Here is a 15,106-nt window from a genome sequence, read left to right as displayed (position 1 = left end):
CTGTTTTAGGAGAAGTTTAGAAGGTTCATGCTTACATAGACCTCACTCACAGAGCTTTGTTGGAGGCTTTGACCACTGGCAGCAGCCTCAGCAGAACCTCCTCTGAAGCACAGTATTTCTTCAGCTCAAACTGCTCCAGAGCTTCTTCTGATGACAGTAAGACGAAGGCCAGAGCTGACCACTGAGCAGGAGAAAGTCCACCTTCAGACAGACGTCCTGAGCTCAGGTACTGTTGGACCTGCTCCAGCAGAGAACCATCATTCAGTTCATTCAGACAGTGGAGCAGGTTGATGCTTCTCTCTGCAGACACTTCCTCACTCAGCTTCTGCTTGATGTACTCAGCTGTTTTCTGATTGGTCTGGGAGCTACTTCCTGTCTGTGTCAGCAGACCTTGGAGAAGGCACTGATTGGTCGGCAGTGAAAGACCCAGGAGGAAGCGCAGGAACAAGTCAAGGTGTCCGTTTGGACTCTGTAAGGCCTGGTCCACAGCCGTCTGGTGAAGCAGTTTTAGTTCTCTGTTAAAACTGAACATTGCAGATGATGTTGTGGAGAGCATGTTGAACCCAGTGTGGACGAAGGTCTGATGGACGTGAAGAGCAGCCATAAACTCCTGCACACTCAGATGGATGAAGCAGTAGACCTTGTCCTGGTACAGGCCTGGCTCCTCTCTAAAGACCTGTGTGAAGACTCCGGAGTACACTGAGGCGGCTGCAGCGTCCAGCCCACACTCGCTCAGGTCACTCTCGTAGAAGATCAGGTTTCCTTTCTGCAGCTGCTCAAAGGCCAGTTTTCCCAGGGACTGCACCATCTTTCTGGTCTCTGGACTCCAGTGTGGGTCTGTCTCAGATCCTCCTTCATACTTGATGTTCTTGACTTTGGCCTGGACCACCAGGAAGTGGATGTACATCTGAGTCAGGGTCTTGGGCAGCTCTGCTCTCTCTCTGGTCTTCAGCACATGCTCCAGGACTGTGGAGAGGATCCAGCAGAAGACTGGCATGAAGCACATGATGTGGAGGCTTCGGGACGTCTTGATGTGGGAGATGATTGTGTGAGCCTCGTCTCTGAACCTGTTCCTGAAGTACAGCTCCTTCTGTGGGTCGCTGAACCCTCGCACCTCTGTCACCATGGAGACGCACTTAGCAGGGATCTGATTGGCCGCCGCGGGGCGTGTGGTTATCCAGAGGCGAGCGGAGGGAAGCAGGCTCCCCCTGATGAGGTTCACCAGCAGCTCCTCCACTGAGGCGCTCTCTGTGGGCTCCGTCAGGGCCTTGGTTTGGGTGAAGTCCAGAGGAAGTCTGCACTCGTCCAGACCGTCCAAGATGAAGAGCAGCTGCAGATCTTCAAAGCTGCTCACTTCTTCTGTTCCTCTAAAGAAGTGATGGAGCAGCTGCACCAGGCTGAAGCCCCTGTCCTTCAGCACATTGAGTGCTCTGAAAGTGAAGGGGAACAGCAGCTGGACGTCCTGGTGGGCTTTGCCTTCAGCCCAGTCCAGACTGAACTTCTGAGTGAGCAGTGTTTTCCCGATGCCAGCCACTCCCTTTGTCAGCACTGTTCTGACGGGCGCCTCTGTGTCCGCGGGGCCTTTAAACATGTCTTCACATGTGATGGCTGTCTCTGCTCCGCCTGCTTTCCTGGAGGCTGTTTCCATGTGTCTGACCTCATGTTCCTGGTTGACCTCTGAGGCCCCTCCCTCTGTGATGTAGAGCTCTGTGTAGATCTGCTGCAGGAGGGCGGGGCTTCCTGCTTTAGCCACGCCCTCAAACACACACTGACACTTCTGCTGCAGGTCACGCTTCAGTTTACGCTGAAGAACTCCAGAACATCTCCCTGAATGAAGACACAGACAGAGCCTGAGTCTCAGAGAAGATCAAATGACTGAGTGAAATGGACCTACTGCTCCACAGACGCTCAGCCAGCTCCTTCTGCTGCCTCCTCCTCAGGAAGTTCACAGTGATCTTCAGAAAAGCCTCTCCATCCTCATCAGGCTCTAAGCATTCTGGGTAATCTGTGCTCAGAACCTTGTGGAGCTTCTTCAGCTCCTTCTGGACAAAAGCGAAGATGTCCTCCTCCAGAAGCTGCACAGACACATTAGAAACAACACAAATGCAGTCAGTGTCAGATCTGTGTGAAACAAGTCCATTCATCTGAACATCTCCAAACTTCAGTGAAGGACTCACCTTAAATATGGAGTCCAGCTGAGTGTGATGTTGCTGAGCTCTGAGCTCTGGAGCCTGCTCCACTCTGTGACAGAGACACAACAAACACCTCAGGATTCAGCTGTTTCTCTCACACTTTCAGAACCTCATTAAACCACTGTCTGTCCTTGTGTTTAAACAAACTCAATCTTACAGATCTGAGAAGGTCAGTGGTTCCCTCCTGGAACAGTCGCTCCTGAGGGACTCACAGACGGGGCCTGGTTCAGAACCTTCTGGTCTGACGTCAACACTGAGTCTAACACAGACAAATACATTTACAATAAACATGAGATATTTAAATAAAATGTGATGGATCCTGGTTTATTTGATGAGAAACAAGTCAGGGATAAATTATATTAGATTAAATTACAATAAAGTTTTATCAAACACTTAAAAGTGGGTAAATAGCCAGAATTATTTACAGGCTGTCATTTTCCGTCTACAGTTCATTATCTGGATTTTAGTTCCTGATCGTTTGTGATTGAAAAAACAGCAGAGTAATTGTGATTGTCACCAAGCAGTAAAAAATGTCAATATTTACTAAAGATGCCTTTAGTAAATCTTTCTTAGATCCTTCCCTTTATGTGACAAAAATATTCCAGCTCACCGCTCTGTCCTGAAGTGCATTGGTTTGTTCATAGACCGGTCACTGAGGGACTCACAGCTGAAACCAGGTTCAGACGGAGGATGTTTCTGGAGGATCCTGAGGCAAAGAAGAAAAAACACTTCAGTGAAACACATGGGACTGTCCTTGGTGTTGTGGCTTCATCACAAACACGATATAATCTCATTAATTAAACTCAATCTACTCACGAATCTCTTTTAAAAGATGGCCGCGCTGAGCACCGTGAGCTGAGCTTGTGCACCAATCCATCCCATTTAAAGTTTGTATATTACGCTCCCCCTCTATACGTGAGCTTGGATTGAAACCATAAACCTTTGGTTAACTCCGTGGTGTAAAAGAAAAAGAAAAAAGGAAGACAAAGACACCTCAGTGTGAGTTTAACGGCGAGACAAGGACCCACATGTGTACCAACTACGCCGTGCTGTTTTTCCTTTTTCTGGAACAATGCCAAACGAACCGGACTCGAAGCAGAGTAGGGATCTACTTTCATTGTGCGCTCCCGAAGAGAGTGTTACTTTCACAAGCGAGGATCCTGAAATGCTTTGTAACATTTTCAAACAGCTTAAAAAGCTCGATGTGCTGGACGAATTGAAGACAGAGGTCGGGGAACTATGAAGGTCAGTGGACTTTGCACATACCACTATGGAGAAGATCGAAAGAGAAAATAAAACTCTCACAGAAGATGTGACGAAACTAAAACAGACGACGGAAGATTTGACAAGCGAAAATAATAAATTCAAAACTACCTTACTGGATCTACAGTGCAGAAACATGAGAGATAACCTGCTCTTCCTGGGAATTAAAGAACAACCAAACAAGACTTACAAGACATCGGAGGGACTTGTCAGGTCTTTCTTGCTTCATCAGCTGGGATTATCCGAGGACGAGTTTGAGGCCATACAAGAGGACAGAGCACACTGACTCAGGGAGTGTACAACCGCAGATAAACCCAGACCAATAGTGGCCAAATTCATAAGCTCTAAACAAGCTGAGCAGGTGCTCTCCTCGGAAAAAGGTACTCCTTTCCTCATCCGTAAGCAGTTTCCAAAAGAAGTGGTGGCAAAATGGCGCGAGCTTATTCCGATTATGAAATCGTTAAAAGAACAGGGGTTCGTCTGGTCACTGACAAATTGTATGTAAATGGAGAGTTATACAGACTCAACAGTCAGCCCCCAGCACCATAACAATGGCGCATGCTGGTGATGTCACTGCCCCGGGTGTTCGCTCCAGAGCAAACGTCAGGCAAAAGTACTTTCGATTATAGAAAAAAGGACAAGGAACTTTGAAGATTTTTGTTTCTCTTCTTTCTTTTTTGAATCATACATTTTTAGTGTATATATAATTTGAAGAGGAACTTCCAGAATATGCAGCACTAAACACAAAGACATTACAGGATAGTAGAGAAACAAATGAGGCAACACTGGGACAATGTCGAAAACAATCGTGAAAATGTATGAGGGAGGGACATGACCAGAAATGACCACTCTCCTCCAGTAGCGTGCTGGGAACTAATTTGTGCCTGGTAATCTCTTCTTGAGATTAGCGGGCATAATAGGCCACATCAGGCCCACATTAATATGGAGTTACAGCTCAGTGATAGTGCGCTGGTCAGGTTGCCAGTTCAAATATGGCTTTGACTCTTTCATAATGCTTTCTTTTTTCTTGCCGGTGCAAGAGTGAGGCCAGGTTGGGAGAGGCAGAGGCGAGAGCAGGTTTGGGCGAGAGCGAGTGGGGGCAGTCACAAGGGGGGGACAGCACCAGGGGGGAGGGCCTTTATCGCCGCGAGCGGCTTTAATTATTATTATTAAAATCATGCAATTTTTTCAACAGGATTCTTCATGTACTTGCAGCTAGAGAAAGCTCACACGTCTCATGTCATAGATCTTTTAAAAGATGGTCAATGTTTTTAAAAGAAGCCCTTGAGTGCTGACCTGGCTAATGCCATGCTGCTGTGTGCGCTCGAATCATTTCGAACTGCACAGCAGCCTGGGGACCATGGACGAAATTTTCGCATGGATTTGGGAACCAATCACAGAACGAGGAGGGACGGCAAGATGATGATGAGCTATTCGATATACGGAAGCTTGTAGTTTATTTACGGATAAAAAAGAAGACGTTTTTTACGGATCAAACATGACAGCAGCAGACGCAATGGTATTGTTCGATCAAGCTTTAGACCTTGTTCTAAATAGTTTAGCTCAAAAGTTTACAGCGGGTACGTCATATGTCATCTCATACGATGATACGATTGGCTACATGCAGACGCATGATAGACATTCGTAGCGCCCAATAAACGACTATGGACGATCGTAGACCACACCTCTCCTACGAGAAAATTAATTGGTGTCCCCAGACTAAATATCACTTGTGATTTTAGTCTGGCATTAGCCAGGCTACTGGAGTGCTGGTTATGTTTCCAATTCAATCCTCCAAAAAAAACGTGATGAAATTTTACAGCAAATAATCAGCTACTCTCTGCCCTGAGGAGGAATTGGAAAATTAAAATTAATAGTGAATGCACCAAGTTTTTAGTTTGTCGGCCTGTGTTACGAAATTATAAATGGTTAAATAGAAACAAGATAAATAGAAGTATAAATATGTTTTGTTGGACCAACCGGTTTATTGGAAGATGGTTTTAGTACAATATATCATACTGTGGTAGACGCACAGCAGATTTTTTAAAAATTAAAATCAAATATATATTTTTTTTACCTACAAATAAAATGCTCTAAATCTGGGGCCTTGCTGAATCAGACATATTCCATTTTTGTTTAAGTGAACCAGAATCTATTGATCATCTATTTTGGTATTGCCATGTGGTGGCGGCTTTTTGGGAAGCAGAACAGCAAATGCTCAGGGATATGTTATAGGATGCCAATTAGGTCTGCCTTCAGTGGTGTTGGGATTTCTTGGAGAATCTAATTGTGATCGTCACCAAGCAGTAAAAACATGTCAACATTTACTAAAGATGTCTTTTTTTTCTTTCAGTAAATCTTTCTTAGATTCTTCCCTTTATGTGACATTAATATTCGATAATACACTAAGTCAAAACTCACCGCTCGGTCCTGAAGCATATTGGTTTTCCCATAGACCGGTCACTGAGGGACTCACAGCTGGGAACAGGTTCACATGGAGGATGTTCCTGGAGGATCCTGAGACAAAGAAGAAAACACACTTCAGTGAAACACATTTTATTGGCCATTTGCAGTTTAAAAAAAACATATTGGAAAAAAAAAAGCTCAAAGTGCGATATGTAACACACATAAAAAGACACAATATCAAAACAGAACAAACAATGCCACTTTAAAAACCTAAGGGCAAAATACTGTACAATAAAAGTCCATACAAATAAATAAATAGAAGTGCATTGTTTAAAGTGCATTGTTTAAAGTGATCACTGCTTGAGTAGAGACACTGTTAAGATGGCGATCAGTAGAACATATGACAGAGCGATACCTTGTCCCTGAGGAAATTATCTCAAAAAAGGCCTTAGCCGGGTGGCCTGAGGCATCATTGGCGAGTTGTAAAGCTCGATTCAGTAGTCGAGCTTTATATGTGGCCTCCAGGAGCAGCAAAGTGCAGCCAATGGTCCTGCTGGCTGAGCGAACAACTTTGATCAAAGCCTTCTCCTCTTTCAGAGTGAGATTACCAAGCCACACAGTAATACAACTGGTTAAGACTCTCAATTACACAATAATAAAAGTTCAAAAGAATCCTAGTATTTTCAGTAAACTCTTGAAGCCTGCGTAAAAAGAAGAGGTGCTGTCTTGCTTTTTTAGCAGCGTTCATCGTATTAGAGCTCCACTTCAAGTCACGAGAAAGAGAAAAACCCAAGAATTTACATTTCTCAACAATGTGCACATCAGAAACACGGATAGTAATTGGCAACTGATTCCTATTGCAACAAAAATCCATAACAAGTTCAGATGTTTCTGAAGTGTTCAAAAGCAGGTTGTTTTCTCTACTCCGTTGAACAACATTCTCCTCCTCCTAATCTGATTAAACAAAGCATTGTCTTAAGTCTTGTACTTTTTTTTTTTTTTGGATTTGATTGTTTTGGAAAGCAGGAGTTAATGGAGACGTTGCACTGGGGTACCACAGGGAACAGTCCTCTCACTGCTTCTATTCACTGTTTACACATGTGACTTTAATATAACATGGACGACAGGAAGGTTGAGAGAGTGGACTCAGGGGAAATCTGTTGCTAAAGGTTACTTTTAAACACTGTATCTCTGAAGTCACTCAAACAGAGTCCTGATAGTTTTTTCAAGATTACAATTTTAAAAGCCAAATGCGACAAAGTCATTAACATAAAGTGTCACGAGTCATTTTACTTTTTTTCTTTAAAATAAATCCAGCGAGAAATGGAGTGATCACTTCTCACTGACACCAGGCCTGTCCCAGGAGCAGATCTGTGAACATAAGAGAGACTTTAGGTCTGGCTCTGACGTAAAGAACAGAGCTAGAACCGATTGACGTAAAGAACAGAGTTAGATCCGACTCTAATGTAAAGAACAGAGCTAGATCTGACTCTGAAGTAAAGAACAGAGTTAGAACCGACTCTGACGTAAAGAACAGCTAGAACCGACTCTGAAGTAAAGAATAGAGTTAGAACCGACTCTGACGTAAAGAACAGAGTTAGATCCGACTCTGAAGTAAAGAACAGAGTTAGAACCGACTCTGACGTAAAGAACAGTTAGAACCGACTCTGAAGTAAAGAACAGAGTTAGAACCGACTCTGACGTAAAGAACAGAGTTAGAACCGACTCTGAAGTAAAGAACAGAGCTAGATCTGACTCTGAAGTAAAGAACAGAGTTAGAACCGACTCTGACGTAAAGAACAGTTAGAACCGACTCTGAAGTAAAGAACAGAGTTAGAACCGACTCTGACATAAAGAACAGAGTTAGAACCGACTCTGACGTAAAGAACAGAGTTAGAACCGACTCTGAAGTAAAGAACAGAGTTAGAACCGACTCGGACGTAAAGAACAAAGTTAGAACCGACTCTGACGTAAAGAACAGAGTTAGAACCGACTCTGAAGTAAAGAACAGAGTTAGAACCGACTCTGAAGTAAAGAACAGAGATAGATCCGACTCTGAAGTAAAGAACAGAGTTAGATCCGACTCTGAAGTAAAGAACAGAGATAGATCCGACTCTGAAGTAAAGAACAGAGTTAGAACCGACTCTGAAGTAAAGAACAGAGATAGATCCGACTCTGAAGTAAAGAACAGAGTTAGATCCGACTCTGACGTAAAGAACAGAGTTAGATCTGACTCTGAAGTAAAGAACAGAGCTAGATCCGACTCTTGACGTAAAGAACAGAGTTAGAGTCGACTGAGATGGAGAACAGTGGTGGATCTCACCTCAGAGCTTTGGGGTCAGTGGTTTTAGAGGTAGAGGCTCCATCGTCTCTGAACTCTGGATCCATGTTCAGCCACAGACCTGAAGGACATCACAGTCTTCATTTCCTCGACCAAAACCAAAAAAAATAATAATTCCCAAATGAATTGCCCTATACCTGACTTTCTTTCATTCAGAATGAGATTTGGAAGAACTTGTATTTAGAAGTGTTAAGGAAAGTTTGGGATGAGTTTGGGCAAATATTCAACTGAAATGTTGGCTCTTATGTTACAGCATCAAGACAGGTAGAAAAAAAAAACTAGAGCTAAATAAAGCAGCAGAACTCATACAACTATTTTTTTTATGCTGAGGTTATGTCAGAATCAGATGAACAAATGGAGCTGATTCTGCACAGCTTCTCTCGATTAAAAACTTTGTGCAACAGGAATATTTGTGGATTGAAGAAAAGCATTTGATACAATAGATCACACAATTCTACTCAAAGTTAGAACGCTACAGTATCAGGGGTATAGCATTACAATGTGTGAAGCGAGATCTGAGTGAAAGAACACTAGATCTGAATGGTCACATATCAATTGTGGAGTTTCAGAGGGTTCTGTATCGGGGCCGATGTTTTTTATTTGATGTAGTTATTTGTGATAGCGTAACCTATATTAAAACCCATATTGTTTGCAGATGATACAAATCTTGCTCTGGCTCGGACCTGTATAAACGTAAGATGTAGCTGCAGAATCGAACAAAATAAGAATGTGCTTCAACATAAATAAATTATTCTTGAACATGAATAAGACAAAATGTATGTATTTTGGAAACGGAGCAAAGAATGCAGAAATGACCTCACTGGATGGCACACATATAACATGCTTTATATGAGACGCCACAATTACAAATCTAATGTTTATAGAATGTAAAAACACATTATCAGTGATCCCACAGCTTGATTTCCCCAAACAGCAAGGACCAACAGTGCCATCTACAGCCACAAGTTTAGTTTAGTTAATGTATTTGAACAGGGACAATGTACAACATGCATTAACCTCAGAAAGGAGAGATGCGTTGTACCAGGTTTGTAGCACTAGTTTTCACCTGCAGTCCCTGGGCGGACTGATGTCAACAGACAAAGTCAGTATTACAGCTACAGAGACTACAACTATAATTTGATTAAATGTTTGAATAACTGTGTGTCACCACTGTTCTCCTTTCCTGTTTGAAACAGCAACCTGCCCTGGGACTGATGCAAATCAGCCATAGTGGCAGCATATTTGCATGTGGACTTTGAGGATTCATGTTAACTAATATACACAGTCCCATCTGAAATAAATAAAGAAAATAGTGCTAAACGTGACTCAGCTAAAAGGGAAAATAAATAAACATGAAACGGAGCACTTCAGATCTGATTAAAGAGTCAATAACTCAGAATTTAGACCAAAGGCCACAAACCAAGAAATGAAGGAAGAAAGACTCAACCAGACTAAACCAGGTCTAAACCAGGGCTAAACGAGGACTAAACCTGGTCTAAGCCAGGTCTATCCCAGAGCAGGGGTTGAATATGATGAGAGCAGTCAAACCTGAGCGGATCCACAGAGTCCACCGTGTCCCAGAGAAAAGTGCGTCTGACGGAGAGACCGGTTTGTGCGTTTCTTCCTGGAGCGACTCAGAGCCACAACTGGATTGGGTGCGGTCCAGGTGGGCGGGGCTTGTGTCCAGGTGGGCGGGACTGCAGACAGGTGACAGGAGGAGAGGCTCATACAGCAGACAGTGATGAGGGAAGAAGGAGAATTACACTGAGGCTGAACAGAGCAAGTAAAGAAAACAACAGATGCTTTTCTGGGTGATCTGTAAACACTAAAGTGAACGTCTCGCTCATAGACATGTTCTTGCTGCGTGTCTTCCTGCCCCTGACAGTTAAAGTCCTGCTGGAAACTCTTCTAACCTACACATTTAAGCCCACAAATGCACTTCTGATGTAAACTACTTCATGGAGCTGTAAATAGAGCTTTGTCGTCTGGAAAAGTGAAGCCAGTGCCCACTATGGCGAAGCAAGAATGTCCGTTTCATGGCATTTCTATCATTTCTGAAGTTTCTCCAAAATAAACGGATGATTAGATGATGCTCCCCTGCCCTCAGGCAAACGTTTCAGAGTGTTAAAGACTCACACCAGCAGATTGAACAACAGTTTTTACCACCAAGCTGTTCCATCACACCTTAGCACCACATTGTAACTGCAACTACTGTTTTTGTTTAAGTGTTTTTATTTTTATGACTTATTATTGAGACTTTGAGAGCCAGACAAGTTTCATTCTGCTTGTGTGTAATGACAAATAAAGCATTTCGATTCTATGTTTAGTGGCCGTTAGAGGCGAGTCCCTCAGTAGAAGTGGGGAAGCTGCTGAACCGGGGGAACGTAGGTCCACACACATAACAGAGCACATTTCTGTCCCGTCTGTGTCTCTAAAGAAATGCTGTCGAACCTGCCCGACCAGGAGCAAAGAGCAGCTCCTCATCACGTGACGACAAATGCTCCCCTGCCCTCAGGCAATGCATGGATAAGTCTCTCTAAGTCTGGTTTTGACACTATTCCTCTGATCTTAGCAATGTTTTTCAGATGACAGAGAGTATCTACAGGCCCATGTTCACCTGTATCAGTGACAGAGAGTATCTACAGCCCCATGTTCACCTGTATCAGTGACAGAGAGTATCTGCAGGCCCATGTTCACCTGTATCAGTGACAGAGAGTATCTACAGCCCCATGTTCACCTGTATCAGTGACAGAGAGTATCTACAGACCCATGTTCACCTGTACCAGTGACAGAGAGTATCTACAGCCCCATGTTCACCTGTATCAGTGACAGAGAGTATCTACAGGCCCATGTTCACCTGTATCAGTGACAGAGAGTATCTACAGACCCATGTTCACCTGTATCAGTGACAGAGAGTATCTACAGGCCCATTTTCATCTGTACCAGTGACAGAGAGTATCTACAGGCCCATGTTTACCTGTATCAGTGACAGAGAGTATCTACAGGCCCATGTTCACCTGTACCAGTGACAGAGAGTATCTACAGGCCCATGTTCATCTGTATCAGTGACAGAGAGTATCTACAGGCCCATGTTCATCTGTATCAGTGACAGAGAGTATCTACAGGCCCATGTTCACCTGTATCAGTGACAGAGAGTATCTACAGACCCATGTTCACCTGTATCAGTGACTCGTAGACCTGAGTGTCATCTGCATAGTTGTGGTTACGACACATTGTTGCTGTTTATTAGCTGACACAATGGAAGCCTGTACAAGCTGAATAAGAGGGGTCCCAAGATTGACCCAGGGGGGACACCACAGATCATGGCAATTTTTTTTTGTAGAGGATGAAGAGGAGAGGATCGAGCACCGAACCTTGGGGAACACCCTGAGAGAGGGGGCGACGGAGGAGGAGCAGCTGTTGATGTGGATGATCTGGTGCCGGTTTGTGAGGTAGGACTGAAGCCAGAACAGAGCAGAGCCGGTGATGTTGAGGTTGGATTTGAGGCGGGACAGGAGGATGAGGTTAGCATCAGTAGCTAAAACAGAATTTAGCATTAGTGTCTAACAGAGTTCAGCATTCAAAGTTTAGCATCAGCGGCTAAGAGTCAGAAGATAGCATTAGCAGCTAACAAAGAATTTACCATTAGCGGCTAACAGAGTTTAGCATTCAGAGTTTTTCATTAGTAGCCAACAGATTTTAGCATCGGCAGCCAACAGAGTCTAGCATGATTGGCCAAAACAGAGTTTAGCATCAGCGGCAAACAGTCAGAATTTAGCATTAGCGGCTAACAGAGTTAAGCATTCAAAGTTTAGCAATAGCGGTCAACACAGTATAGCATCAGCGGCCAAAATAGTTTAGCGTCAGCGGAAAACAGTCAGGCTAGCATTAGCAGCTAACTCAGAATTTGAGATTAGCGGCAAACACAGTTTAGCATCAACGGCAAACACAGAATTTAGAATCAGCGGATAACAGAATTTAGCATCAGTGGCAAACAGTCAGAGGTTAGCATTAGCAGCTAACAGAGTTTAGCATTAGCGGCTATCACTCAGAGGTTTGCATGAGAAGCCAACACAGATTTTGGCATTAGCAGCAAAAGTTTAGCATTCAAAGTTCAGCATCAGCGGCAAAAAGTCAGAGGCTAGCATTAGCAGCTAAAAACAGAATTTAGCATTAACGACAAACAGATTAGTATTTAGAGTTTAGCATCAGCGGCCAACAGAGTTTAGCTCTAGCGGCTAGCAGAGTCAGAAGTTAGCATTGCGCGAGCTCGTGAAGTCGCTTGCCAGTAGCTGTCTCGAGCTGAGCTTTTACTGAGCTTTTACTCACACTTATTTATTTTTTACACATATTTTATTGTTTTTACCCAGCATTTTATGGTGACATTTTATTGGATTTTATCAGCGTTTTTAACTGCACTAACTTGCACAACTCGCTACCCGGCCGGTCCCAGCAGCTAGCTAGCTGCCCCTGTCCTCGTCATGCCCCCAGAAGACCAGGACCCGGTCAAAATTATCACAGATCTAAAACTCCACAACCAGAGACTGGTAGCGCAGCTCAAAGACAATGAAAAGCTCCTCAATAGATTCATGGACATTGCTCACCAACAATCACAGCATATATCAAAAATGAGCGCCTCGCTGCAGGACACGCTAGCCTGGGACCCCCTTACCTGCCCGCGCCCGTCATCCTGCTCAACCCCATCTCCTGCTAACCAGTCCTCCTGGGTGGACATCGTGGTCCGGGGCAAGCAAAGAACCCCCCCAGCCGCAGCTCCAGGGCCGGTCCTCTCCAACCGCTTCGCAGCCTTCACCACCGAAGATGTCTCCGCCAGTCCCATAGCTGCAGACCGTCAGGACACGGATCCCCAGGCTGTAGCGGCTAGCTCCCCGGCGGCTCCCGTGGGCCTCTCCCACGCTCCATCTCCGCGGGGCAATGGCACCGAGCGCAGAGAAACAACTCGGGACAGCGCGCGGAGGGAGTGAGTTCCTGCCCGAACAGCAGTGACGACCTCCTCCCGCCACAAACTGCTAAAAGATGCCGTCCGTAGGCGCTCCGGGGAAGGGCTTCTTCGCTGTAAACCAGCGGAGATCCCTGCCTTGGCTACGGGAGGAGCTCTTCGCTCCGATCCGGCGCGGAGTCCTCCTGTCAGCGTCAACACGGCCGCAGCCGCTGCACCCGCTCAACCTCAACCGGTGCCTTGCCCTGCCCCAGCTGCCACAGCCACCGGCCACGGGAGCCCCGAACGGGCCGCTACCTCCGCCCCGCGGCTACATCCACCTCATCCGTCCGTGCCTCCCCCTCGCCCTCCGCGGCCCCTTTTCTCCCCCACTACCCTCCTGGTGGGAGACTCCATCATAAGGTACTGTAGATTTTTAAATTCCAAAACCCACTGTCTTCCCGGAGCTACTGTCAGTAAATTACTCAATAAACTACCGGACATTCTCCAAGCAGCGCCCGCCACAATCACAACAATAATCATCCACGTCGGCACCAATGACACTTCTCTCCATCAATCAGAGATTACAAAGACTGAGTTTAGACTTTTATTTGACTTTTTATCCCGTTGTGGAAAAACTGTTTTTATCTCTGGCCCTCTCCCCACGCTGGGTCGTGGGGATGTTCGTTTTAGCAGGATACAGGCACTTCATTCTTGGCTCAAATACTTCACCTCCACATACAACTATGGCTACATTGACAATTTCACATTATTCTGGTTCCGCTCCTCCTGCTATAACCCGGACGGACTTCACATCAACCCACTTGGAAATCGGATTTTAACAGCCAACATAGTGTATGCCATTCATTCCCACAACAACTATTGACTGCCTGCATCCTCCCAACCTGCCACCCCTCCCAAGCCCACCACACCTTCGTCCCTCCCTCTTAGAACCCCCTGCCCTCCACCCCAGCAAACTGTCCCAGTTAGCACCAGCCCTCACCACTACTGTCATTCAACCTTCCCGTTTAATACTCAACTCACTTCTGATTTTAGCTGTAATTCATATTATAACGGACTTTCTGTACATAATTCACCCATCCCTGTCATTATCAGCAGAGAGCGGACTAAATATGTACAATCCATAAAACATAACCCAAATAATCTTAAGCAGTTAACAAAAGTCTCATCACCACTAAACCATTCACTTAGTCATCCCTCAGTCACCTTAAACATGGCACTTTATAATGTCCGCTCTCTGCTGAACAAGACTTTTATTATGAATGACCTGATTTTAGATCATAAACTTGACTGTTTATTTTTAACAGAAACATGGCTGGGTGCAGATGCTGCAGTTGTTCTCAAAGAGGTCTCACCACCTAATTTTAACTTCACTTATTCTACAAGGAGTGGCAAAAAGGGAGGCGGCACTGCTCTGGTAAATTCGATAACCCTTGCTGCCAAGCCGATTTTATTTGATGATTTTACCAGCTTTGAATACAGTGCCATTGTTTTTAGCAGCCCTGAAATTGTATGTGTCACAATCTACAGACCCCCAAAAAAGTGCTCACTTTTTATTCATGAGTTTTCAGAGTTTTTAACAATTTTACACAACTCCTATGAGCGAATCATTTTAGCCGGTGATTTTAATTTACATGTCGATGATATTTTAGACCCTCTTTCAAATGAATTTTTAAACATTCTTAATTACATGTCTTTTACTCAGCATGTCACACAGCCAACTCACGACAGAGGACACACCCTGGACCTGGTCATCACGTATGGCCTGTCCACTGGTGTGTCCTCTGTCGTCGACTTGGCTGTCTCTGACCACTACTGCGTGTTTTTTAAAATCACCGCTTTTATCCAGCGTGAGACCTCCTTGAGAACTGTAGGGAAGCGCCATCTAACCCCTGAAGTGGCTGCAACTTTTATCGATATTTTAGACAAAGACCCCCCCTTGGT

The 15,106-nt window shown here is 44.7% G+C and overlaps 1 protein-coding gene across 1 annotated transcript in view; it reads right to left on the bottom strand.

The window, feature by feature from the left end:
* Positions 1–4,765, bottom strand: part of LOC306960573 (protein NLRC3-like) — a gene marked incomplete at its 5' end in the record, with an annotated part of 148,158 nt that extends 143,393 nt beyond the window's left edge. Inside the window, 6 exons of the mRNA XM_079553006.1 lie at positions 51–1,827; positions 1,895–2,075; positions 2,178–2,241; positions 2,350–2,451; positions 2,803–2,898; positions 4,752–4,765. Of these exons, the coding sequence (XP_079409132.1) occupies positions 51–1,827; positions 1,895–2,075; positions 2,178–2,241; positions 2,350–2,451; positions 2,803–2,898; positions 4,752–4,765 (2,234 nt within the window). The remainder of the gene's footprint in view (positions 1–50; positions 1,828–1,894; positions 2,076–2,177; positions 2,242–2,349; positions 2,452–2,802; positions 2,899–4,751) is intronic.
* Between the last annotated feature and the right edge of the window lie 10,341 nt (positions 4,766–15,106).

The sequence above is a fragment of the Gobius niger genome, assembly GCF_951799975.1.
Source record: "Gobius niger genome assembly, chromosome: 3".
Classification (NCBI taxonomy): domain Eukaryota; kingdom Metazoa; phylum Chordata; class Actinopteri; order Gobiiformes; family Gobiidae; genus Gobius; species Gobius niger.
This window is presented reverse-complemented; position numbering and strand designations above follow the sequence as displayed.